This window comes from Manacus vitellinus, unplaced genomic scaffold (genome assembly GCF_001715985.3).
Source record: "Manacus vitellinus isolate BGI_N305 unplaced genomic scaffold, ASM171598v3 scaffold_3_pilon, whole genome shotgun sequence".
In the NCBI taxonomy this organism is placed as follows: Eukaryota; Metazoa; Chordata; class Aves; order Passeriformes; family Pipridae; genus Manacus; species Manacus vitellinus.
Window position 1 is genome coordinate 6284193 of NW_021940535.1, and position 27589 is coordinate 6311781.

Consider the following 27589-nt stretch of genomic DNA (forward strand, 5'->3'; position numbering starts at 1 on the left):
CAGAGAAATTCAAATGGCTGCTTAGAAGTTTCAACTCTCAGAAGCTGCTAGCAACAATCCATGTCGACCTCCCTTTGTCCCATTCATGCACATTTATACCACTTGTATTTTTATGCCTTCCTGCCCATAACCAGCTACATCTAGTTCTTGCTTATTAAAAAAAAACCAAAACCAACAAATACATCTAAAACAAGAAAAGGGATTTAACAACAGGACAAATTAAGTGTTATTCAACAACACTCTAGAAAGGACAAGATAAGTTGAGTGGAAAGAAACTTACAGGACTTCTCAAAAAATTATTCCATCCAGCTCTTCTAAGGAGATGTTCCTCTGCAGCAAAGAGAGCCTAAAGCTCTGTATTTCAGTGTTGGAGGCACGGGAAAGACTTTGCTGGTTTGGTCCCTGCTGTGATGATGATTGATACTTTTCATCCAAATTTTTAATGATCCATAAGCTGTCCTGAGAGCACACAACCAAAGCCAGGCTTCTCCCACCCTGGGGAAGTTACCAGGAGAGCCATATGTTCTCCTCCATACACATGCTGTTCCATGGACCCCATGAACCTTCTATGCTTTCTGACACTGAGAGTAATCTTCAAAGGGGATGGAAACTTCCTTCCATCACCTCTGTGTACAACCTAACAACTCTGCACAAATGGAAAGATGGACCAGTAATCTAAAACTACCATCACATTCTTTATCATCAGCTGTTCAAAATGAAGGTATCTCCAAGATGCTCAGCTGTGCACTTGTCCAAATGCTATTGCTGGAGAGGTTCTGGTCTGTATTCCATGTACTTAGGAGCATCTTGGGCACAGGAACACATAATTTGTGAAGTACTGACACTTAGGCACAAAGAAATGCTGCAACATCCCTCTGTCAGTGAATACAACCAAAACTGTAGGTTGTAAAAAGAGAAAACCATGTCTTTGTGGAGGACACTATTAGACCTTGATGCCTAAATGCCAGCCAAATCTGTAACCAAATCATGTGAGAAAACACCTCATGTTGGAAGGGAGATTAACACATTCTATAGTTGTCTAACATGCTACCTGTTCTTTCTATCAGGTAAACAAAGCAAGTGACAATTTTCTTACTCCAGATCAAGTCTCCAACATCTTATTCCCTGTGCACAAACATTCAAACTTTTATCTAGGAATAAAAAAAGCCACGAAGTAGCACACACAAGAAACTCTTTTTTTTCCCTATTAACCTTTGCACTTACACACAGAAATAGATTTTCTTCAGAAATTAAAAACTCACATAGTAAGTTCCTACTCATGACCAGCATCTCCAGACTTCCAAACAACACCACTGCTCAAGACTATAATCTTGTTAAACAATCCTACATTTTTAAGACTCACGGAGAAGAAATACAAGATTAAACAACTGGAAGCCACATAATGCTAAGAACTGAAGGTTCAGTTAAGCAAACCTCCTTATAACCAAAGACTACAAGTCAGAGAGCAACTTATCCCCACCTCAGTTTATTTGAGGTTCAGAGAGCATCTCTAAGTTAGAAAATCTGCACCTCAACTACAGGACTAGTCCTACGTGCTCAAGTGCAAAGCTAAGTCTGAAATAAATTTGGAGCCAAATAAACTCACTTATTCCCATTAAGCAAACACAAACCCAAGAGATGCTTCGAACGTGCTTTAATTAACAGAGTTCTGTCACATGACATGAAAACATCTACTCAGAATTTAGCTACAGTATGCAAAAAACACACAATCGCACAATGCCAAGATTTTTATCTTTAGCTGAACAATGCATTAGTGTCAATCCACTAGGAGTACCTTTAAAAGTTATACTATTTACACCATTAAAAGTCACCATAACATTGTGACATAGTCAAAGTTCATACATAAGTCATAAGCTCACTGGAGGCCTACATCTGAATCTACATTAAGTAATCATACCATGGGTGGTGCTGCTTCATCCATCAATTTCAATATAAGATTCTGTGCTTGCTCTCGAACTTGGTCTTTGGCATCTCCCATACGATCTATCAAAGGCATGAGAACTACAGGAGAGGGAAAAAAAAAAGAAAATACAAAAGATTAAACACCTGGAGATTTCTAAAATGGAGATTTTTAAAAGATATTCCCTGAAACAGATTTGATATATATGTCATTCAAAAATAAAAGCTGATTTTAAATAGGTCAAAATATTTTTAAGTCTCAAATGAATTTCTGAGTATTTTACAAGACTAACAACAAATGCATTGGACTGAAATGGAAGAAAATAGTATCCTCCAACAGGTTAAAAAGAAAGCAATCTTCCCATCTTAAAAACTGTATGAACGACTTCAATTTAATCTTCAAAAAATATGCCAGTAACTTCTGAATATCTGGCTTTTCTGAAAAATAATGGTGGGCATGGTGAGTGGCAAAGAATTGGAATAGGAAAAGAGGACTATTTTAAAATTAGTGGGATTTTGCTGTTAATTAAAAAGAAATTTAGAAGTTTCAAATCCTTCTATTCACACAGTGTACTTTCAAGAAACTCTGCCTTACTTCAGTAAAAGTTACTATTTTAAAATAAGCATCCTCAAATAATATTTAACTGAAATTGCATGATAGCTGATCATGCTTCACATCCTAAGAGTCAGAAAAAAAAAATCAAAGGACTTGCTAATTCTTTTTGCTTGCTTTGCCAGATATAAGTCTATAATTACATCAAAGAAATTAATGCTACAGTATTAGGAAAGATATCTGAATGGACACTCAGATCAGTGTTTTGCAAGATATCCTTCTATACTAGTGCCCAGTCCTCCACCTGGGGCCTAAACACACACTTTGTGAGATTCTTCCCCCCTGTGCTTTCGGTACCACTGCTTCAAAACGAGGGATGATGACACAGAGTGCACTGCCTTCCCTCGGGAAGTACAACTGACATGGAGTTGGTGGAGGTGTCATCTCCCGCGGGACAACTGCTTTGAAGTCAGTATAAGCAGGTGTTACACCACCTAGAAAAAGCCAGTTTACATGCTAATGGTAACCTTTACCTGCTGACAGCTCAGCCCTCTGCATCAGCTCTTGTTTCTGACCTGATCAAGTTTTCTAAGAGCTGCAAGTATCAGTCACATAATTTAGGTGGAACTTACTCAACACAGCCCACAACACTCACCCAGCTCATCCTTCTGCTCCTGCACTCTAGTTAAGATGCTAAAAATTAATTTTCCTTTTCTACTCATAGAAGAAATAACTATATCACACCACTTTTTGAAAATGAGATCTGAAATAATTTTATCAGTACTTAATAACTTTATAGCAATAACTAAACAATAAATTCACCAGCAAAAGAAAGGGAACAGAATCAAACTCAGAAGGTCTCCTCAGTCCTCTGTTCCTACATTAAAAACAGCAGCCATTTCTGTACCATGATTTTTACTGGACAACTACATTGCTCAAGCCTGAATTTTCCCTCCAGTGATATCTGAACACTTTCTTATTGTCCTAATCTGAGTATTTAATTCTACTGGTTCTGGATATTCCACTGACATCTCCCGCCACCATTATCAAGGTTTTTCATCTAGGTTCTCTTCCCTTTCTCCTCTGAAGAAATTATTACAGCTACTTTCATTTTACTGTTTAAAGAGAAGAGTCTAGGGTTTTTTTGTTTGAGTTGGATTGTTGTTGTTTTGATGGCGTGGGGTATTGCCTTAATGGTTTGGTTTAGGATTTTTAAGGGGTGCTTCTGTTTTGTTTGGTGGTTGGGTTTGGATTTTTTTTTCCATTTTGTGAATGAAGAAGAAACATCCAGAACTCAAGTGATTTTTGGGAGTACACTTGACCCCTCCCACAAACTTCCAATCACTGTTATACCTACTAATTACATTTTCCTTGCCAACAGTACTTTTCATGACCATTTTCAGCTCTTCTGAACCGACCTTGTCCTCACACCATACATTACTAGCGAGGTCTGTCACATTAGCCTGATTGTTGCTGAAGGCAACTCTAGCTTTACAGAGAGGGAAACAAACAGCCAGTGCCAGTCCTGTGGGAACACGGCTCCTTTGTGACTAATTAGCACGCTGAGTCATTTGACGGAGCTGCAGATACCAGGGCTCCGCTCAGATCACTGAGGCAAGCACAGAGAACAGCTCCTAGAAGTTGCTGAACAGAGATGAGGTCACCGAGTTAAACTAAGCTATGACACAGCCTGCAGACTTCAGTGTGCACAGCTACTGAACACTTGTCACTTGTGGAGCTCAGGCAAAGGACAACTGGCTGTGGGAGCTGTTGAAGGGCCCAAATGTCTGCAGGCTTGGCTTTTTTTTCCTCCTAAATCTCAAGTTTCTCTAAGATCCCATATAAGACATGATATATTCTGTTTGCACAAGACAAATGAAATTAGGCTGCTGAAGGCTGGCAACCACCAGCTGGTTTTCAGTTTGGTAGTTCATCTTTTCTGTCAGAATAAGCTCCAATAGGAAATTATTTGAAGTTGGTTGTCTATTGATCAAGTTTCAAAACGCTCAACTAGAACGGGAACTTCACCAAACATATTTCAATTTGAATTCCTCATGGCTTTATCACTTTTTCTCCAAATGTTAAGGCATGTCTAGGGAGAACTACAGTGAAAAATAGCTGAAATCATATTAGATGTCCTGCCTATGAATGAGTGGGAAACACATGTTCCTACCTAAAAAATTCTGACAAGGTTTGAAACACCTGGGTCCATCCCAGCATCTTGTTTTGCTCATCACCCTTCTCTTGTCCCAACTCTAAGTCTCATGGCCTCTCCCTGTGCCTCTGTAGTCCTACCCAGCCAAAAATCACAGAGCACAAGGATCTTTTGAGTTCTCATAAGAAACCTCACCTAAGCCCAAAGCAGCAATTACAGCCGAGCATCAGGGATGACAGTGCAACACAGGTTTTCGCTCTACATCAAGGTAAGCCAGGTGCTATTACATGAAAGCAACAGCTCTGCCTCCTCAAATAAATGCTGGAATTAAAAGAAAGGTGAGGAAAGAGAAGTAGGACCATACATGAAGGCTGTATTCAAAGTGGTAGCCTCCTAACAAGTTACTCAGTGAAGTATATAATTTGTCACATTCAGTCTGGATTCACACATTCCTACAATTCCGTATTAACCTTATCCATCTTACGTCTTCTGTTGCCTAGTTTCTTTAATTATTTCAAACGGATTTTGGAAAACCTAATAACATATGACATCTTTATTTCTGGTATTTATTTCTGCTAGTATGCTGAGAAACATTACACTAAATTTAGGAGACCATGATTCCTTCTACAGTTGCTGTATGTTTTTGGCAAAGCATTATATTCCAACTTGCCTTTTTGCCACATTTTAGGATATTGCCAAAGCTTTCTACTGCTTCCAACCACTCCTGAGGTTTGTCTGTTAAGATTTCTACATTGCTGTACCCCAGTTTTACACATTTTGATTACTGAAAAAAATTTAAAACTGTTAGCAAAAATATTCTATAGCACACTGATTCTACCAGATTTACCTTCTATTTACATCTGATCTGTTACTTATTCCTTTTTACTTTCTATTATATCCCTAACAAAGGTTATTATCCCATCGGCTTCTTTTTCCATTGTCTTCCTTCTCTTGGCTTGGTAAACCTAAACAAATTTTCTTTTTATACAAATTCACATAATAATTTTATCACCACTAGTTGGACACTAGATGCATGAGTTAAGTCCAAAACCAGCCTTCAAGTCAGAATACAGCTTTGAGAGATTAAAAATTTATTTCCTCTACCAGGACTGAGGGTGATAAAACAAGTAAATCACAGAAGTCAGTGCCTAGTGTGGCACTCAGTGTATTTTTCAAACCTTAACGACTTAACTATATGACCCATGCAGCAAAGAATGACATAGGTAGCACAAACAGTTTCCTTTTGTTAAACTTTAACAAGAGTTCCTTCTGGAGCTTTTCAGTTTCTATTACTGCTTTTTCTTCTCTCCTGACTACTTATACCTGCTCTTTGTATATCTGTGCCTTACAAAAAGGCATTAAGCAAGTAAGAATCTTTACCGAGGAAACATCATCGGTGTTGCTAAAAACTCTGCTACTAAAAAGAAAAGTCTTTGAGGACAGAAACAGATTAAACCTAGGCAGCAATATCTTCCTCGTTTCCTCAGAAACCTTGCCAGCTCAGGCAGCAGCATTGAACAGCTGTCATTAGAAAGGAGGGAAGGAAACAGCTGCCTCCGCAATTAGAGCAGTCTCTGTTCTTCTGGGCAAGATGCACAGGAGATAATGGAATCCTACAGGGGCTCCTACGGGGCCACCAACAGGCTGAGTCTGACAGATCCATGTGGCCAAGGGCTACTTCTAAGCAAAGAACCATTAGCAGACTCTCAGAGAGGTCCTCACTGCTCCCCTCCTCAATATAAAGTCCAGGTCACAGTCAGTTTAATCAAAAGCCATCTCAGACATTAATAATGAGCTTCTTGGGGTCTCTAGGAGCTAATTAAGAAAAGCATTAATGAGATTAATGAGACATACTTTTCATCATCAGTAGCAGAGGGGAAAAAACAAACACATTTTTTAATATGATACATCCATGAATCTATCTAGGTGTCAGTCTCGGAATATGAGAAGAGAATTGCAAGAGATGTATTAGACTAGAAAGAAAACCAGAAGGTAAAGAAAAATGTTCATGCCATCTTCTGAAATATTCTTAGCTCTAGGCTAAGATCTAGGCTAGGTTTTTTAGAGAACTAATATTAATTAGAATCCTACAGAAACCAAGAAAAGCTAGGATTTCTCTACTCTGATCTAGCAGCACTTCATTTCTAGGTGTCATACAGTCAAAACTCCATGAGCAGCAAGCAGTTGGTACTTTGAATCACAGCCTATCACTCAAACATGGATTGCTTCAGGAAAAATTCATCCTCACTACTAAAAAAATTCCAGTGCTAGCCAGTCAGGACAGAAAAAAAAAAAGCACTGCAAGGCTGCATAGATTCTTTCTTTTTTTTTTAATTAAAGTTTTAGAGTTTTTTAATTAAAGTTTCACCAAGATGAAAAGAAGTTGCAGCTTAAATCAGTTATGACCATTAGCTGTGACCATTAACTGTAGAGGGAACCAAAGAAAATTTAAGGATTTTCTGAGATGCTGTAGTAAATTCATATTTTTAACAAATTTGAAAATATAAAAGCAGATGTTATGGAGGAAAAAAATACAAATAATGGACTGTCCTCTAAAAGCCCTTTCTAAAAAAAAAAAATCTGAAATTGTCTGCATTTTATTGTTTAAGAAAATCCTACAACAATGCAAAACTGCTTTTCCTGAGGTCAACAAGCTATAAAATGAAACAGCAATATCAGACAAACACATGACTTGCATTTAGATGCAACAAGGCATCCTTGAGACAGGACTTCTTTCACATACATAAAAAAAAAGCTTGCTTTACATTACCTGAGCAACTCAATTTCTTGAATTATTTGATTTAATTTCAAAGTTTTCTACACCTGAGCTTAGCCATATTTAAAGCAAAGACATAGGCCAGATCATCTTAAAGGTCCCTTCCAACTTAATTATTCCAGGTTTTATGTTTACTTGTTCTGCAAGCATTTGTAACCTTGAATCCCCAGTAGAACATGCCATTAGTCTCAATTCATTTTAATGAAATTAACAAAGATGAAAAATGAGAATAAAGATCTGTCAGGCCATAAAACTGGAATATCCAGTGTTTTCCTACATGTTATATATATCCATAGTAGCTCAGACTAATATAATTTTTGGTTTTCACGGATTTCATGGATGTTCAAAGAATTTCTCCATACCACATCAAAACCACCTATTGAAAAGTCACATCTTGAATAAACTGCACATTTAAGTATTTTCCATCCAAAAAATTCAATCATTAAGCAAGAGGAAAAGCAAGAATTTAGAACTTGGGTGTCCTCAAAAAAGTACTTCTTGTACCTCCAGGGATGGTGACAACCCCTTCCCTGGGCAGCCTGTTCCAATGCTTGACAACACTTCTCATGAAGATGATTTTCCTAATATCCAATCTAAACCTCCCCTGGGGCAACTTGAGGCCATTTTCTCTTGTCCTATTGCTTGTTCCTTGGGAGAAGAGACTGACCTCCATCTCATTACAACCTTCAAGTTGTTGTAGAGAGCAATCAGATTCCCTCCGAGCCTCCTTTTCTCCAGGCTACATAATCCACAGCTGCTTCTCATCAGACTTCTGCAGGCCCTTCATCACCTTCTCTGGATTTGCTCCAGCACCTCAAATGTCTTTCTTATAGTGAGGGCCCCAAAACTGAACACAGGATTTGAGGTGCAGCCTCACGAGTACCAAGCACAGGGGTACAATCACTGCTCCAGTCCTGCTGGCCACATGACTCCTGATACAGGTCAGGATGCCATTGGCCCTCTTGGCCACCTGAGCACACTGCTGGCTCATGTTCAGGCACCCCAGGTCCTTTTCCTGTAGCGCCGCATGGGGTTGCTGTGACCCAAATGCAGGACCTGGCACTTGACCTTGTTGTACCTCACACCATTGGCCTCAGCCCATTGAACCAGCCTTTCCAGATCCCTCTGCAGAGCCTTCCTACCCTCCATCGGGATCAACGCTTCTGCCCAACTTGGTCTAATCTCCAAACTGACTGAGGGTGCATTCCATCCCCTTGTACAGATCATGGATAAAGATATTCAACAGAATCAGCCCCAACAGTGAGCCCTGAGGAACACCACTTGAATCCAGTTACCATCTGGATTTACCTCCAATCACCACCACTCTCTGCGCTCAGCCATCCAGGCCATGAGCAGCCATGTTTGTATGCTTATAAATTCGAGAGAACATTGAAATTGTTCCAAGGAATCTAATTTAAATGTTTTTCCAACACTTCTTGAAGCTACCTGGTAAAAAATTTAAACACTTCAAATTGGTTTCACATATTAGTATACGGCACTACAACTATCTTCCAAAATTATTTTTGCCCTGTGTTTTCTTTTTACAGTAAGAAGAATTTGAAATTACCTTAAACATATACACACATATTTACATATGGAGTTTTTCTGTGTAAAATGTGTCTCCCTATTTCACACTTACACATATATGTACATACACAAATATAACCTGGGTATCTGTGTTAGATCTTTTTAACTGTCAAATATATTTCTTTTAATTTGCAGATAAGCAAAATATATTTTGTGACATCTTATAAGGCTGCATGTGAAAGCAAATGACAATATAGTTATATAATAGACTAAAGGACAATTCAATATATATATGCATATATATTGAATATATGCATATATGTATACATATAACAATATATTGTATTCAGTTCAATATATGCAGAAAAATGTCATAATAATACACTCTGCATTAAAATGGAAACAGTTTCCATATACCTTTATGATATTTTTCTTTTCCCATTCCTTTTGACAATAACAAAGAGAGCAAAGTAACATCACTTGTTTTAAAAAACAAGTATAAAGACTTTTCCCAGAAATTTTATCACATGGACACGTACGTCTATAATTCTAATATTCTCTTATTTATATGCCATCACCTGGGAAAAGAGATTGTGACAGAGTAATTATGTACTCTTATGTAATCTCTTTTAATCACAGAACAAGCAGTAGTTTTAAATATCAAAAGGTGTTAACACTTAAACACTGCTTTATTTGTCCCAGAATACAGACACATAATCTCATGAATGAACACATACCCTGATATTTATCCCTTCCAAAGTATTTTCAAGAATCTTAACTGCAAGTGCTAAAAGAAAGATTCTGAATTTGTGTGTCCAGATTTCCAGGGCACTGATGCCAGCTGCAGAGAATGTGCAATGTGGTTAATCATAAAAGGATAACACCTCTGAAGAAATTTACTGCAACATTAGATTGTTGCCTAGGAAACTGATTTAAGTCTCTTATCAGGCATTACACTTCAATACAAAGATAATTAACATGGTCTTTGAAATTTTGGAAAACATCTGTCCTACAACTATTGTATTGATTTTGCCCAAATGTAGTTGTAAAGATTGAAATAATAATAGAGTATTTGTGGTTTTCACTTCATAGCAAAAGCCTGTCACACTTATGGAGGTGAATATTCAGTCACATTAGTTGTTCTTCTCTTCACTCTATCCCCATCATAACTGAACAGGAAATTAAATCGGGACTGGGGGAGGTGGGTGGGGTGGAATATGTTTTGCCCAGTAATACATTATTATACTTCCATCATTTACTGAGATCTGAGTCACGAATAAAAACATCTCAGGGTCACCAAAGTGTAACATTCTTTATTACAAAAATACATTTAGGGCTCCAGGCATTTTTATGACCAAAAAACCAGTAGTTTATTAAAAAAAAAAACAACCAGCTATAGAAATGGAACTTGACCTAGAAAATAGGATTCACTGTATTTTTAAAAAGGCAGAGAACAGACTCAGTAAGTATTTTACATATACATCATCCTTCACTACAGTCATGGTGCAATCCTGATCTTCTGTGAAAATGCAAGTACCTACAGTAATTTACTGCAATAAGTGAGAAGTTAACTATAGGTTTGAGTATTTCAAAGCAATAATTAAATTGCCTGGGAAAGTTCTGTTACGTTTGTCTTCAAAAAATAATATACTCATATTTATTTGATCAAGAAATGATTTAGGAAACTGCTGGTTCTTTAAGTTTTGTTGAAGGAAGCAGTCTTCTTGTTCACCAGTGTGCTTTTAATTACTCTCATAAACCCTAGGCTATACAAACTCTAAACATTTACACAAAAGTTTTTGTATTACTGCTTCACTGAAAATTAACCCAGTCTTGTTATAAGACTTGGAGAGACAGCTACCAACTGAAGAGAATCTTTAAAAAAGTCATCTAAAATAAAGATTGTTTTCTGCCTTTAGTAAAACTAACATTTCAGTGTCTGTTAAGCTTTTATATAAGCTGATCGTGCACAACAGTAACTTGCATATTCAGCACAATGTACTCTACAGGTCTTGATTCTGGAGATTCTCAGAGGACCAACTTCAGCTAAAGGCACTACTAACTCAGTTTAACTAAATGTATACTGATATTACACTTTTGATGGTCACTCAATGCCACTACTCTGGATTTTTTAATATAAATGCTACTAAGTACTGAAAGGTAAATCTTTAATTTGCTCATAATCTCAAACTACTTAACTACTGGGACAAAAAAACTACAAAAAATATCAACAAATCATAGTGTTTTCAAACTATTCTCAAAGTTTATTCTTAAAAAGAAATTAAAAGTTTTCCAACTTTTAACAAAGTTACTGTAATTTTAAGTCCTACACACCACTAAATTAGAAATCAAAACAGAGTGAAACTCTGAAGCCTAGCACTGTTTGTAGCTATAAATGGAGACTATTCAGAAATCAATATTGTGCATAGCACAGTATGCCTCCAGTTCTCTTCCACCACTCCAATACAAAATTAACCAGCCAAAGAAAAACACTCTGACACAAAATAGACACAAATTCTGTAGCACTCTATAAAAGCAGATATGGAAAGAAGACAAAGCTTAGAATTTTGACAGACAATTTGAGATATCTGGGGATCTGGGAGCATGACGTAAGGTAACTCACAAAAATTTTGAAAAAGGACATTAAGTTAGAAACTTCTCTTAAAAATAGTCAGCAATATAACATCAATGTTATTGCCCTAATATCATTATCTCCTTTCAAGGACAGCAGTAAAATGAGTTGAGCAGTCTAGTTTGCTTGTACCTCTCAGAACAACTGTCTCATGCTCAGGCACATGTGGATCTCTTAATGTGAAGTTCATTCGAGTAAACATTTCACACAGGAGTAACAGTCAGTACTTTTCTTTCATCCCGTAACAACTTTATACGACTAAAAGCTACAGTCCGTTATCTAACAGGAGGTGGACCACATAATCCTCGGAGACTACAGGCTTCAGCAGGCATAAGGCTCTGATTAAAGTGGTCTGCAAATAAAACCTTCAATCTTTAACACAAATCAAAGATAACACTTATGTTTCAATGTAATTTTTAGATGACTATCTCAGGAAGTGGTTAGAAACCACCCAGTATGAAACTAATTACTGAAAAGACATTCCTGGAACCTTTAAAAAATCCCAACCACAGAGAAATCAGTGACTGCATGACAAGTGAATCATGATATGTTACTATACAATTATTGCAATTCCAACAACATCAGTAAAATGCCTACCAGTATATTATAATTAGCTCAGAAAGTTTTCAACGTGTTCTACTTCATCTGCTAAGGGCGAAGGAGAAAGTGTCTGTTACTTTTTGGTCTTAAAAAAGAAGTTATACTTCACTTACCAGTTCCTATATAGGCTTTAAAGCGTCCTGATAGTCTGTCGACAAAGGCACCTAAAACATCTAATCCCAGTAGTGCTACCTGGTGAAACAAAAATATATTATAAACATGTTATAAAACTGATCACTAAAGAATTTTTTAGAATATATTTCACATAAATTAGACATATAAATTCAAGCATTCTGAAAGACTGTATCTTAACCTAAATTAAAGTTTCAATTAAAGAGTTGATAATTCCTTCAAAGTTTTTCTTAAGACAAAGTTATCAGAATATGTTTGGAATGGATCAAGTTTATTTACATATAGCAGAGCAGTTCAGATTTTTCAGAAAAAAAAAAAATTAGAAATCCAGTGGTTTTGTATTTTCAGCTACAAAGCCCAGACAAAACCAAGGTTTAGTAGGTTTCCCAGATGCTTAGAGTTTATTTCAATCTGGCTACTTAGCTCATCCACTAAGGTCATTACATCATTTTCCAAACTCCCCAAAGAAAATAACTGACAGAAGCTAATACTGTTTTCCTTAGCAGTTCAGACCGTACCATTTGTCCACCTGCTTGTTAAGCTTGGGAAGCTTTAGTTCTCATTTGTTCATTAAAAAAAAAAAAATTAAAGCAAACAAAACCAACAACAAGAACAAAACCAAAAAATGAACAAAACAAAACAGAAAAAAATTCAAAATACTACTGGAACTGTGAGGAATTTCCCATCTATGGGAAGCTGGATGACAGGACAATACCCACTGATATAGACACAAAAACACGATCAGAAATTATCAGTTAGACTGAATTACTTTAATGTCAGGACACATTTTTCACTGTTAATGATCCTACCTATTGCTCCAAGATTTCATTTTTAATTTCCTATAATAGTTCATTAGGAACACCAGAACTTGCATTTTCACATCTTGTAGTTAACTCAATTTACTGCCCATGAAGGTGCAAATGGAACAACCATTTGTCAAAGGAACAACCTCCTGAAGCTTGGGCATTCCCAACAGCTTTTCCTCCTCTTTATTTTCAAGTAAGACATGCACTGCAAATTTTTCCCCATGAACTCATGAGCAGAATTCCTCCCCTTTATTAGCTATTTACTTTCATAAAACTTGAAATCATATTTTCTTGGACAACTCTGTTTCCTTAAGATCCTTATCTGCCACGATTGTCCACACTAGACAGCAGGCCAAGAAAAAAATCTGACTGGATATGCATGTGCATACACATGGCCCATGCACATAGGATCACGTGAGCCTTGTTTCCGGAGGAAACTAGACAATTAAGGCCACCATAAAACCTAGGATCAGAAGCAGTTCCATAATTAAGAAGATCTGAATAAATTCAGTACTAGTACAATAGATCTTCTTTTTAACAGGAAGCATAAAACTTAGTTCCAAGTTAGTACAACTTACTTGGATGCAATTTTATTACATACTAGAACAAAGAATAGTAAATATAAGTGGATGACATCACTGGCTTAAATTAATATATTACCAACAAGTGACTGTATCTACAGCTTAGGATGAGAAAACAGAATACTATAACTAATAACTTACTTAGACACCACCCCCCCCAAAAAATCAGCTTTTATAGTACTCTCAAGACTTCCCACAAACTGTTTCCTTTAATGTTATTTTCCAGATTGTCAAGCTGTATGGAACCAGAGTCAAAATCTCTATCTAAAAAAACAATGCCTGAAAGAAATAAGACATTCATTCTGGATATACATTGTTTTCCTATGCTTCTGTTTCCTGCCTTCGAGTCGCAGCTTAGACTTGTCTTCCAGTGACAACTTTTAAGATACCTTTCCATGCAAATATTTTGGGGTCTATTAATGCACGAACAGCAGCCTTTCCTTCTATGAAGGTTAAAGAGTCTCTCACTCTTCTCCACACATTTGATTATTTTTCTAAAATCTGTCTGGAAGATTTCTACTGTTTTGAACAAGTGCTGCTCAGAAACTTAAAAACAGCAAGGCATGCATGTGTGATCTGTAGCTCATACAAAGCCCTCTATGGTCTGCAACTTCAGAAAGATAATAGCTATGAAAAGTCACAATATCTGGAGAGTAAGAAAGTATGATATGACCACAAGCTGAACTAATGTAAAACTGCTCTAGCTACAAAATTGGTTCTCATTCCACATTACAAGTCAGCTGAACCACACAACTACAGAGTATAGGAAGTTAACTAGTTAACTATCTCTTACTAGTTTTGTAAATTGGTTTTAACATGTCTCTGCTTTGATACACAATGCTCTGAGTTCCAGCATCTTCTGGTAGGTATCATCTGTGCAGTATTCAAGCAGCCCTTTGGAAGGAGCCCTTAACAATTTATATGGGGTCACATGAGCAGCATTCAAAAAAAAAATCCTAAGCTGAGGCAGAACTGATCTGCAACAAAGAGGTTCCAAACTCTGAGACACTATGTGGGACCACTTACCAACATGGGCTCTCCACTATTAATAGAAAAACCTTTCACCAGCATCATTGCTCTTTCCCCACCAGCTTCAATGAGGGATGAATGCCTTCTGGGATTAAAATCAATGGATTTGTTTCTTACTCTGCATTCATTAAGCCTTCTGCTTGCTGCCTAGAAAGAGCCTTTGTATGTTGAGACTGATTCATCAGCTCACTATTGTTTGAAGCATTTAAACACTGCTTTTAAGGTTCATAGGGGAAAAGAAATTTAGGCTCATTTGAACTGGAGGTGGTTAGTTGTTGAGCTGTTCTTTAACAACCCAGTGTTAAGGACCATCCTTGACTTCTCAGACCATAACAAAATTGCCAAACCAACTGAGAAATATTTTATCTGTTCTGGATAAAAAAGGACCAGACTCTTCAGTGAAATCAAGACGTTTCAAACAAAATGCAATTATGAATTGAACCAGTGATTAGTAATTGAACTTGTTCTTGCTCTGCAGCTTGTTCCTTTTCCAGTTCTCTTTCTACATGTGCTTTCCAGAACTGCCCCTGCTCTTCTCTGGATAACCTCTGTTTTCGCTAGGAAAAGAAATACTGTTCTTCAAACCATACCCAGATAACCATGCATGCTTACTGTGATTCTGTAATTTCCCATGCCTGTGGGGGCCATCTAGGGGTAGGACATTACCAGGAAACCATCTCTAGTTGCATTAAGTTGCCAAATGACCTTAATATGAATGCCCTTGTCGTAGGATCTCTATATTGTACATGGAAATACAGATTCTGCAGATCACAATCTGTGAACTAGTCATGAGAAGCTAATGGGGTAATTATGGAGGTTACTATCTGCAACTCCAAAGAATGAAGTTAAGGCACTGCACTTCCTGTCACCATGGGGACAGCTGTGGTATCACTAACAATTACTGACAAACAGAAAAGAGCATGCCAAACAACTACGCCCTGCAAGAACAAGCATTGTTCCAGCCCTGCAATGCTGGAACGAGACATATGCAAGAACTGCAGGAGATTTGTTTCAAAAGTATTGTCAGCCAAGACCAAAAGTACACATTCTCAATTCTCAAGTAATCTCAAGCACCTTGCAAGTAGCTCAACGTGATATAAAAACATGCAGTCACCTGTGCTTCGCTTCTTAAAGTTCCACATTCTTAGTTCTCTCTGTTCATCTTCCTGGATACACTTCTGCTCTCCTATTGCACAGGATGCTCAATCACTTTTTGCTCCCTTTACTGTTTCCCAGTCCAATTCTATCCACCTTGCCCACTTTTCTGAGATCTACCCATATTCCATTTCCTCCCTTAAGACAAAAGCTTGCACAGATACAAAAAAAGTGCCCCTGGCTCCATGGGCAGAAGGAAGCTTTTGTTTTCCTGGGTCATTTCTTCAACCCATGTGGCTTTTCAGTCCCACCATGTTACCTTCAGACTCCATTCTCCCTGCCACCTACCAGCAGTTGGGCAGCTGCCTCTGCTGACAGCAGCCAAAACTGCAGTCCCAGCTGCTGAAGGTACCACATATCATCTATACTTATTTTAGCTGACAAGAAAGCATTATTTCCATTCCCTTGCTTCTTTCATCTTCAAGAGTACAAATGACACATTTCCAATTCCAATAGTGTGTATTTTACTTTAACATATATCATATCACATTGCAAGGAGAGAGACAGAATTGCTGGTAATCTAACAAAGTCTTCAAGCTCAACAACTTGAGTCCAAGTTCATTATCAAACGTAGAGATTCCTTTATCTAAAAATGCAAGGTTACTCACTTCAAAACAATGTTTTGAAACTATCAACAAGGTAAGAGTCTTCTAGAGTATCCAAGATTCGCTACTATTAAAAATACACATCAGATGCAACCCGCATTGCCTCAGAAGGGGTAGAGACTACTAAACTATTTCTTCTGGTAATCTTCCCTTCACAATTCTCCTGTGGGGACAAACCACAAAACATTTCAGCACTGCAGTCCAAGTACCTACACTACCAGAGGATTGCTGAATGAATTGCCCATGTTTATCCAGAGACTGATGAGTGTATTTCTCCACTGAAAAGGCTTGGCTTCTTCAGAGGACCTTCCTGACAGGCAGAATTCTGGGAGGTCGATGTTATGTTGACCTCTCCTGTACTGTAGCCAGAAAAAGCAAACATAATGCTCTCATAAAAACTTTAAAGCTTATAAAAAATGAAAATATGTTTTAATGCCCTTTCCCCAAGTTGGGAACTTTAACATTCCCATCATCCCTCACCTTGCACTAATTAAGAAACATTTAGCCAATTCTGAAGAACTCAAAATGGTTACTGGAAAAAAATGTTTACAACCTTCTGTTATTTCAAAATTTCTCATTACCTTCAAAGTGACTTGCATAGGGACTGAAAGCATGATCTCCAAACTATTCTGTATTCTGTGGACAATACAGTGATCAGTATTACAAAATTCATGTACTGCCTCCAGCTTGATCCTGAACTGTAGACATTACAGGAATATCTACAGTTTGCTTTACATGTACATTAAATGCTCCTCTCTTATCTATTGTCATAAATTTTTCATAGGTATTGTTCCAAGGATGTGAACATAAAACTAAAGTATACAATGCAGCAACACTCAACATTTTAAGCCGTTTTCCTCTTGAGACTGTGGCTTAAACTTCATGTGTTGCAGTGAAAAAAGTGACAAGAGAGCCTCTTTAAAAGCAGTGGGAAGACAAATGAGATGTATGGTATTTATAAATAATAATAAATACTGAAAAAAAAAGAAAGCTTTTTTCTCCCTAAAGAAAATTATACTCAAAAGCCTTCTGAAGCATATTGATGGAGCAAAACAAAAACCCCTTTATTTTAGGACTTCATTCTTCCAGAAGAATAAAATTATTTTTGTGCCCAAGGTCTCTTATTTCCTTTCCCACTTCCTTTTATTTAAACTGTATTAAACATACAGTGATCCCCATTCTCTGCTACTTACTCCTACCTCTGCACCAGCTCCTCTACTGTGGAGAGAAACGCATTCATGCAGCTGAATGGTAACCCACTTTAGGAAACCAGCCTGACAAATGAACAAGAGAAAGCATCTTCTCAGCCAGGTCTCTTCCCCAAGCCTGTTTACTGTGCAGCCTCACAAGCACTCGCCTCCGAGCAAGGAAGGAATGACGCACCATCCCCATTCTGCGGCCAGGGAGAGAAACTGCTTGAATCAGCAATGCCGCTAAAAACGCAGGTTGGACCACGTACAGCTCACATGCACTGACTGCTGAGAGTTCCACTCTGAAGGATGCACCTCTCCTCTTACACACTGCACAGAGCTTGGAAAGGGTCTCTATTCATGCCCAAATCAATCAAACCACAGGCTAAAAGGGACACTGCTGTTACCCCTCTCGATTTGCAGGTATATTTGATCTGATACACTTAAATCTCCTGTAACAGGAGTCAAATCAGCTTGCTGAAACACCGGAAAATGAATTCAACACCAACAAAAAGTTAATTGCCTCAAGAATGACAGAGAACGCCTGGCCACAGGGGCAGCAGAGCTGCTATTTCAACGGGGACTACACTTAGGCTGGGTAACACAAACTGAAGCTGAAAAACAACTGAGAATTGTCAATTCCACCTCTGGAGGAGATGCCCGAGTCTTTGAGACTACATATTCCACATTCCTAATTAAAGACCAGACAAAATTGGTTTTAATTAAACTTAAAATAATTAAAACTTCTTGCTAGTGTCCCTTGTCTTCTGGAGATCTGCTTCATTATTTGGCTAACATTCAACAGCTGATTTAACATTCCATGAACAGGACATATGTAATATATGAAAAAAACCAGTAATTATTACTCAAGACAGAATTGAATCCTTGAGCTTTAAAAGTAAGACTGGATTCATACGTGGACAGATCAAACCACGTTCTCATTATATAGGAATAAGGGAATTAACTCCCACATAGCCAAGATCAAACAAATAACTTGAAGAAAGGAAGAATGAAATTCAGCAAAGAGCTCAAAGTCAAACATTTCTCCTCCAAAGACATTTAAATTACCACTATTTACTGACAAAGACCAAGGAAATACCAGGATCTATATAGTAACTGAAAAATAAAGGTTTAGGTGGGTCCTCTTTTATTCCATTTCTCTGTCTTGCAAGTTACAGTCCTACAATTCCCTACAGCATTTGCCTTTTGTGTAGCATATGTTGGCTTGTGTTCAACTTCAGATCCAAAATAACCCACACATCTTCCTCCAAAGGTCTGCTACTTAATCACATACCCCACATCCTGCATTTGTGCATTCATCTATTTGTACTGAAATGTACAACCTCACATTTCTTATCTCTGAACTCTCCTCTTTTTTTCAGATCTCAGTATCTCTACTTTGTTCAAATAATTTTAAATTGTAGCTTGCACTTAGCACATATACATGTAGTCAATGAAGTTACAACTGCTCCTATCTCTTTGCAAGAACTTCAGACAACCATTCTAATCGCCTGTCTTTAACTATTTGCACAACTACAGTTCACATCGACTCTTCCTTTCTGGAAATTGAAAGCTCCTCCTGCTGGCCTTCTGTTGAACTGAAGACAAACCAAAATCAATACTTGCCAAACCAAGAAAATACAAAAATGGGGCAGTAACATTACTGGTATGTTAGTATCTTTTGGTATTTGGTGTTGAGACAAATAAAGCTAAGAAAAATCTCACTCTTGCAGGAAGCATAGAATAAAAGATAATTCCAAGGATTCGCCTCAAAGAAACATATTATCCACACTATCAGAAACAGACAGTGTGAAATACGACTTTCTTCTTTCCATGGCAAACAAACTGCTGCTCTGACATAAAACTAGCAATCATTAATTATTTTTCTACTGCATCTGAGGAATAAAAACTCATATACTGACCACAAAGGCAGGAAATTCAAAGGTGACTCACAGTCACAAACATTCCTAATTACTCTTTTTATATAAAATTACCTTGAGCAACTACCATGGGGTTTTATTACTTTTGATCAGGTAAAGTAAAGAAACAAGAGGTGGCTTTACTGCTCAAAAAATAATTTTTATGAGGGTAACTATTCAATTTAAAAAAAACTTACAATAGGCTAACAGTGATGAGTAGGTTTGCAAGGCTCTACTTGAAAAGCAGTATTTCTCCATCCCACATCTCTTCAGCAGAAGTTCAAAACAGATTTCCAGACACAGAACAGTTTGAGTCACCAGACTGTACAGTTAGATAATACTGTAATTATTTCAAGTAACTATCAAGTACAAGAGAGAAATAAGAGATGTATTAATCAAAACTCATGTATACACAGATGAAGACCCAGGTTAACCCAGTAACACCAGCAAATATCAATCAGTAGCCATAACCTCAGAAGGGGGAATTAATTTACTGCTTGAAGTTCACTGCAGAGTCTGAATGCAAATATTAGCACTGTTCCAATTTTCTGAGATTGCCAAGTATTTCAGAGCTTGAGGAGAACGAATATGAGCAGAATAATACCATCACTCAACTTTTTATACTTTGTATTTAATTTAATTACTCCAATTCCTTACACCCTTAGCAAAACAGTTGGGGAGGAGGGACAGGGATTGACAGACACCCAAAAAACCAAAGCCCTATATTGTAGGAGAAGAGAGGTCAGTCCCAACCAATATTAAATAAACCAGATCACCAAGCAAACAATTTTCAGTTCAGTGAGGAATTCTTTCATTCTAATGAGATCCACAATAACAGTTTAAGTTACGCACATCTTCTGGCCAAAATCTTTTCGAGACGAGTTAATTCAACCTTGCTCATAACAAGCCCATACTTAGAATAACAGAGTCATTTAGGTTGGAAAAGACCTTTAAGATCATTAAGTCCAACTGAACACCTATTCTCTTTTTTCCCAGTCATTATCAAGTCTGCCAAATCAGCCCTTCCATTTCCCTCCAGATCCTCTCCTTTCTGATTATGTGAGGCAAAAACTTTCTAGAGTGGCGTATCATAGAAGGTTTTTTCTTTACAGGCAGGAGTTGCGACAGAGCTCTCAGATCACGTCTCTTCGCTTTCCAGTATGGTCAGCAGAGCACACTGCATGCAAGAACAGTTTTCATACAGAAGGAAAGATGGCACAACCTGGGCAAGTCACATTAGTTATCCCCTCATTATCCATATCCATCACCAAGAGTGGAAAAATGCTCCCCTTCAAAACATTCTCCAGAATTCCCCACTTGTAACTCCAATTCATCTAGTTCAGCAGTTCTGATAAATAAGCCAGTCTCCAGCCATTATCACTGCTTGTGATATTGCCAGTTATGTCAACAGGGAAGGATTCATTACTTTGGAACTCTGAAGACCTCTAAGACCTTTAGCAAGATACAAGAAGAAAGAGATGATAAGCAGAATTGTCCAAGTGCTCTACGTATCCATTCCTCAGTAAAGGAAAGGGTGACCAACAACTTATTAAAAATACAGTAACCCAAAATAGATCACCAGTATTTTTCTTGAGAATACTCAGAAGTCTGTGGCAGTCATTCCTCTATATTGTTCAGGCCCCAAGTTTAGTAACAAATTAAGATGTAACATTTAAACGTGTTACATGTCTGCTTGCATAAGAAAAAACACACTTGCAAGACACAAACCAGTTTTCCAGGTATTTTTCATTTTCATTTTGAAGCAGCACATGTTGGCAGTTGCAGCCAGGAACACTGGAATTGATCATGAGCAAAACACCCAATATGTTGTGCTGTTGCCATTAATATAATGCGTATAACATGCTTTGAAATAGAATGTTGTATGTATAGAGAGCCACCAGTAAGGGGACATAGAAAAGAGATAACGAAAATACTTTAACTATTATGCAAGCTGTTCCTTAAAACCTTAGAACTTGTAATACACTCATCTTGCATGAGTCTTTTCAGTGGTGCCCAGTGACAGAACAAGGGGCAACAGATACAACCTGAAACACAGAAAGTTCCATCTGAATATGAGAGAAAGCTTCCTTTACTTTGAGGGTGACAGAGGACTGGAACAGGCTGGCTGCCCAGAGAGGTTGTGGAGTCTCCTTCTCTGGAAATATTCAAAACCTGCCTGGCTGTGATTCCACGCAACCTGCTATAGGTGAACCTGCTTTAGCAGGGGGGTTCAACTAGCTGATCTCCCTTCCAGCCTCAACTGTTCTGTGATTCCGTGACTGAGGCTTGTGGAGTACTGAGTAGTCCTCATTCATCCTAAAATCCCAACAGCTAAGGAGTTCTGTCACCTTACATCAACAACAAGCAAAATGTCTTACACTATGAAAAATTCACTTCGAAAAGGAACTTTCCAGTATTAATGCCCAATTCTGCCAAATTATAAATCCAGAAAGAGACTTTTACGTTACACTGTTAAGTAAGTAGATAGCCCTCTTCAAGCAGAAGGGTATTTTTAAAGATCTGTCTAGACTTCGCAGTAATCAATTACCCCCAACAGCTGTCCTCAGATGATGAATTTAAAGGCGAATAAATTGTATTTGTCCAACACACGTTATTTCCTCAAGCTAACCTGACCTTTAACGACAAACACGCTTCCAAAATAAATAAATCGTATGCGCAAATGGAGTTAAGCCTTATTTATTTTCAGAGCTCAAACTCAGAAGCGTTACGTGCCAAAAAAAAAAAAACAACAAAAAACCAAAAAAAACCAACAACAAAACCCAACCTGAAGTTGTAAAGTCAACGGAGGGAAAAAAAAAAAATATACCCGTTTCAGGAACATACTGCCCTACGCCCGCCTCCTGAGTGTCGGAGAACAGAAAAAGCCCGACCATAAGCTCATGGCAGGGAGTTTAAAGGTCCGAAGTGCGAGCGGCCCGGGAAGGCAGAGGAGGGCCGGGCAGGGCGGGTCTGGCCCGAGCGCGGCCCAGCAGCGCCCTCAGGCGGCGGCGGCGCGGACCTGCCCCGGCCGCACCGCGCGGGGGGGTAGGGAAGGGTGGAAAAAAAAAAAAATAATAAAAATAAAAAAAAAAAAAAAAGAAATTTACAAAACCGCCGGTGCGAACACGATCGTCCTTGGCAATAAAACGGAGCTGTCAATCGCCTTATCGGCCGACCGACGTCAGAACAATTCGCGAGCGTTACCCTGTGCGTGCGGGCGCGACCGCTGCTTCCCTGCAGCTCAGCCTAAAAGACACACGCACACAGAAAAAAGCGAAACGTGAGTCATCATCGGGCTGCTGTAAAGATACCGTAGAACTTCCCACGCACAGGAAAGTCACCTAAAGACGATATAAACAAGTTTAAACTTACAACGGGAACCCCGAGAAGCCAATTATTCATTAAAACCATATGAAATACAACACAGCGTGATACAGATCCCGTGAAACACCACTCTTTACGGCCTGCAGAAAACGATGGCAATCCCACGAAACATTACACCCAAGTACAGGGACCCCGGAATGGGAGTGATACTGAAAAAAAATAATCATCACCTATCTTGTTTCTGAATAAGAAACACGACTCGAGTATTACAGTTGCGGGTGTACTTCTTTAACGTTGTGTGTAAAAACAAAACAACCAACAAAACAAAACCAAAACACCGTTTAGCCAGTGATAAAAGCAAAACCAAAAAACGCATTACTGCTTCTTTTAGGACAGAGGAATAGAAACAAGTAAACATTAACCACCCTTTCAAAATTTTGGAATTTCCCTTTGTGGAGGAAGGGATAAAACCGGTACAAATGTAGTTTTATTTCTGCTCTTACCTGATTAAAAAGTAATCCGGGGTTTTGAACCTCCCCTACCATGATGAATCATGGTCTTCCCGCACCAAGCCCAGCCGAGCAGCCTTACCTTAAAATTACTGGAGTTGACCCACGCTGTTAACTCGTCGATCACTTTATCAAGGCGCTGCTGGTCCTGCTCCAGATCGGGGGACCTCGCCGGGTCGCTCAGGTACTCCAGCAGCTCCTGGCCGACCTGCATCCTGCGGCCCACGTCCTTCTGCTGTACCTGGTCGCAGAAATAATCCATACCGGCGGGCTCCATCTTCGGACGCTGCGGAAAAGTTTTTCGGAGACGAAGCGAGCGGCCTCAGGGTCGGAGCTGCGGCCAGGGGCAGGGTGGGCGGCGGAGAGGAGAGCGGGACGCCGTGCCTCATGGAGCCTCTCCCGTCGCTCTCCGTCCCCGGCCCCGCGCCGCCGCCTCCCAAGCGCACATCGGGCGGCCGCCTCCTGCTCCGCAGGCGAAGCCCTCCCGGCGGCAGGAGCGCGGGCGCGGCGGGCCCGAGGGCCGTCGGCGAGGAGCCGTCCCTACTGGGGCAGCGGCGGCTTTCCAGGCTCGCGCTCCGCGCGCGTCCCGAGGATCCCGGCAGGGGCTTCCGCCGTGCCAGCCCCTCCTTCTTCCCCGCCAGGAGCACGGGAAAGCGAGCCGGGACAGGCGCTTGCGGCTGCAGGGGCTCGCAGCACCCGGCCGCGGGTCAGGGAGTTCCGCGCAGGAGGAAGAGCGTTCCTGGGCGCCGCTCACGGGCACCGCGAGGCCGGCGCGAAACTCTCATGCTCCATGGGCGCCGCGCCTCCGGGGCCCCTCCTGCCCCCCGCGGGCGCCTCCCAAAACTTTCGCCGCGGCGGGTCTCACGCGCCTCTCGCTCCCCTCACTTGCGGCCGGGCCGGACCGGGCGAGTCCCCCTGCGGAGCCGCATCACCTCCGCCGCGCTCCCCCCACCGGGCTCATGCCGCGCGCGCCGCCTCCGTCCCGCTGAAGTTGCACCTCCCGCCGCCGCTGCCGCCCCGGGCCGGCGCCAGGCGGACACACCACGGGCGTGGCCCGCGCGCCCCGCCTCCCGGCGCGGCTCCGCTTCCTGGAGAGCGCGCGCCCGTGGCTGCGCGTCCCGCTCCCGCGCGGCGGCGGGAATGGAGATGGGGGGATGGGTAGATGGACGACGGATGGTAGCACCGCCCTTCCCGCGCCGACTGCCCCCCGCCAGACCCCTCGCGCGTGTCCGGCAGGCGCAGGAGGCGCATGCGCTGCTCGCCGCTGTGCCAGCCCGGTGCCCTGGGGAGAATGGAGAAGTGTTGGAGAAACAGGGGAAGCGGTGCGAAAGGTGCCGGGGTGCTCGGGTGCTTTCCTCCCTCCTTGCCTGTCTTCCCCTTCCCAGCGCTGTCCCGGCTTTGCCCAGCGATGCCCTGCAGCCTCTCTCGCCTTGCTCCGTGCTCAGGTGTGAGGGGGGGAGGCTCCCGCGGAACCATCCTGCCAAGGCAGGGTCACCTAGGGCAGGTTACACAGTAACATGTCCAGGTAGGTTTTGAATGTCTCCAGAGAGGGAGACTCCACCACCTCCCTGGACAGCCTGATCCAGTGCTCTGCCACCCTCCATGGAAAGAAGTTCTTCCTCATCTGAGGTGGAACTTGTGTTTTAGTTTATGGCCATTGCTCCTCCGTGGCCGTTGCTGGGCACCACTGAAAAGTATCTGGCACCATCCTCTTGGCACCCACCTTTGATGTTAGAGAAGGGAAAGGCAGCTCTATTCTCTCCCTCCCTCTGCCTTGGGGTGTTTGTGTGGCCTCTGAAGGTATGGTTGTGGCTTTCACATGCTGGGAAAGGAAAGGCAAGGAGGTCACTTTCCCCCTCCTCATACCCAAGCTGCTCTACTTGACCCCTGTGCTGGACCCTGCATGCACTGACCACTTGGGTTGATTTAATATGGGCTAAATTACGGAGTTGGAGTCAGTGAGCTGGGCTGGCTCTTGGATCCTATGGGTGGAAGCACAGGATTCAGAAGATGGGAAGCATAACAATGCCTGTCAATGGCTGTCCTAGTTAGGACAGCTGAGATCAGTTCATCATGGTGGGTGTAACCCAAAACTGTATTCTATAGCCTTCCATGTCATTTCCCAGAAACTAGACTATTGTTGTCAATAGACTATTCGCACCCTCTACCCATAGAGCCTGACTCCTCAGGCTATAAACTAGGTGTTAAGAGGCCTGTGAGATAGGAAGATGTTTCTGTCCTCACACCCTTTGTGAAACTCCCCGCCCTGAGGAGAGTACCAAGCATTCCTGCCTGAACTGGAGGATATATAATCTTGGAGTTTTGGAACATTTTTCAACCCACTCGTGGGATCCAGAGGATGGCTGCATCTCATCGCTCTCAACCAGACTTAGACCACCACTGGACTGCGATCACCAGTTCTGGCCAGACTGCAGCAGCTCTCCCACCAGCAGGTTCTTCCCCTCTCCCTTTACTTTGGACTCAAACAGGGCCCAAGGAACAGCACTTTGTTCAGGCCCCAGGGTACTGGGTTATACATTTGGGTTTTTGTGGGTTGAGACCAATTGTTTGTTTGTATTATTGTACTTACTGTATTATTTTAATAAATTGTTATTCTGACTTATAATCTCTCCTTTGAGTTGGGTTCATTCCCCCTGCTGGTTAACTTTTAAACCAGCACAATGGCAATGGGTAGCAATGCTGGTCTCCTGCCCCTCTGATACTGGGAGGGTTCACCTTACACTAAACTGGAAGCCACTGTTGTTACAGGCAGTCGTTTTCTTCCCCTGCTCTCATATACACAATTCTTCCCTTCCTTACAGAGGTGGTGTTTATTCATGTAAACAGTTCAGGGAGATTGCGCTGATTAAGATTCCTAAATTTTCTCACTCTGGGGTTAAGCCAGAGTTGGAGCAGGGAAAGTAGAAGCAGATAGCTGGATGCTGGATGGGGCAGACAGAGGCTGGTGGGACCTCATTCAATAACAGCCTTTGTGTCGTGAAACCTCAGCTTAGTTTCAAGACAGCACAGTCTGACTGTCTCATTTGCCTCGTTAGTCTTAACACTGGAGAAGGGTGAGCCTGCAGGAAAGCAGGGTACTCCCTTCATTTGCTGCAGGATTTAGACAGGTATAAGCTGAGGAACCACACCTGCAAATACTGTTTCACAGCAGTGTAAACCAAACTAAATTGGTACTAGAGTGTTCCTACTTGCCTGCTTCTCACAAATTCCATTCTCAGGAATTCTACACTTTCCTTCTGTCTCACTGATCTGGAAAAAAAAAAAACCTGAAACAAAGAGATCTCCATCCACAGGCATGGCAGGAGGCAAGACCACAAGCAGCCTTTTGTTGACTTTGGTGGTATGTGGCAAACTGAGGATCCCATGCTTCATCAATCCCTAGGCATTACAGTAATGGTGATGGTTAAAAACATTAAAGATGCCTTTAAAACAGAAATGTATGTATTGTACTTTGAGATTATTATAATCTTAAAAAAATATTACAGATTGCTCATCATGTTTTCACAATGGATTTGATTTCACTGTGCACATATAAAAAAATGTAATTTTGGATGGAGCTGAATAGTTCTTATCCTGTGTGTGCAATGTCATTTACAAAGATAGATTATGAAAACTGTTTGGAATTACAGGTTGCTTTTATAGGAAAATGGAACCCTAGAAACTTCTAGAAATGGAAAAATAAATATCAGAAAAATGAAACTGGTTTGCTATGGTTTTTTTTCAGTGCACTCAAATCTGATTCACTGGTGTCATAAGTTTGAAAATCAAATTTCTTGCTGTGAAAGTTTTGAAAATAACTTGATCTAGTAACATTGGCTAAGTAGAAAAGACCTGAGCAGATGATATGGAACTCTTGAAGTATCAACAACTCTGAACAGTTCCTGTCCTGTCCAACAACTTTCCAAAAACAAACCCCCAAGTGATATAATATTTGCTTTTCATTATGGTCCGATTTAATGTTAGTCTCTGAAGAAATAAAATCCTAAGCAAAAAGAGAGGGTAAAGCTCATGGTACAAGCTTTTTTGAATTTCTCTTGATTCAAAGCAAATATACTGATTAGGTAATCTAGTTGCTGTGAATAGCATTGAAGCTGAGGGGAAGGGCAAAGTATAATAAGAAACACACTTGAAATATCGAAACTATTTTGTCAACCC

General features: G+C 40.4%; 1 protein-coding gene across 25 annotated transcripts in view; it reads right to left on the reverse strand.

The window, feature by feature from the left end:
• CLASP2 (cytoplasmic linker associated protein 2) overlaps window positions 1–23734 on the reverse strand; it is a 143576-nt gene extending 119842 nt beyond the window's left edge. For 12 of the 25 annotated variants that reach the window (XM_029961938.1, XM_029961937.1, XM_029961933.1 and 9 more), the window contains exons 1-3: window positions 23496–23733; window positions 12277–12355; window positions 1919–2022 (exon numbers count right to left, since the gene is read on the reverse strand). In XM_029961938.1, the coding sequence (XP_029817798.1) occupies window positions 1919–2022; window positions 12277–12355; window positions 23496–23690 (378 nt within the window). In that variant the 5' untranslated portion in view covers window positions 23691–23733. Of the gene's footprint in view, window positions 1–1918; window positions 2023–12276; window positions 12356–22407; window positions 22512–23407; window positions 23469–23495 lie in introns of those variants that run through there. The other 13 variants (XM_018075237.2, XM_018075234.2, XM_018075244.2 and 10 more) reach the window with 4 other exon arrangements.
• Window positions 23735–27589: the final 3855 nt, after the last annotated feature.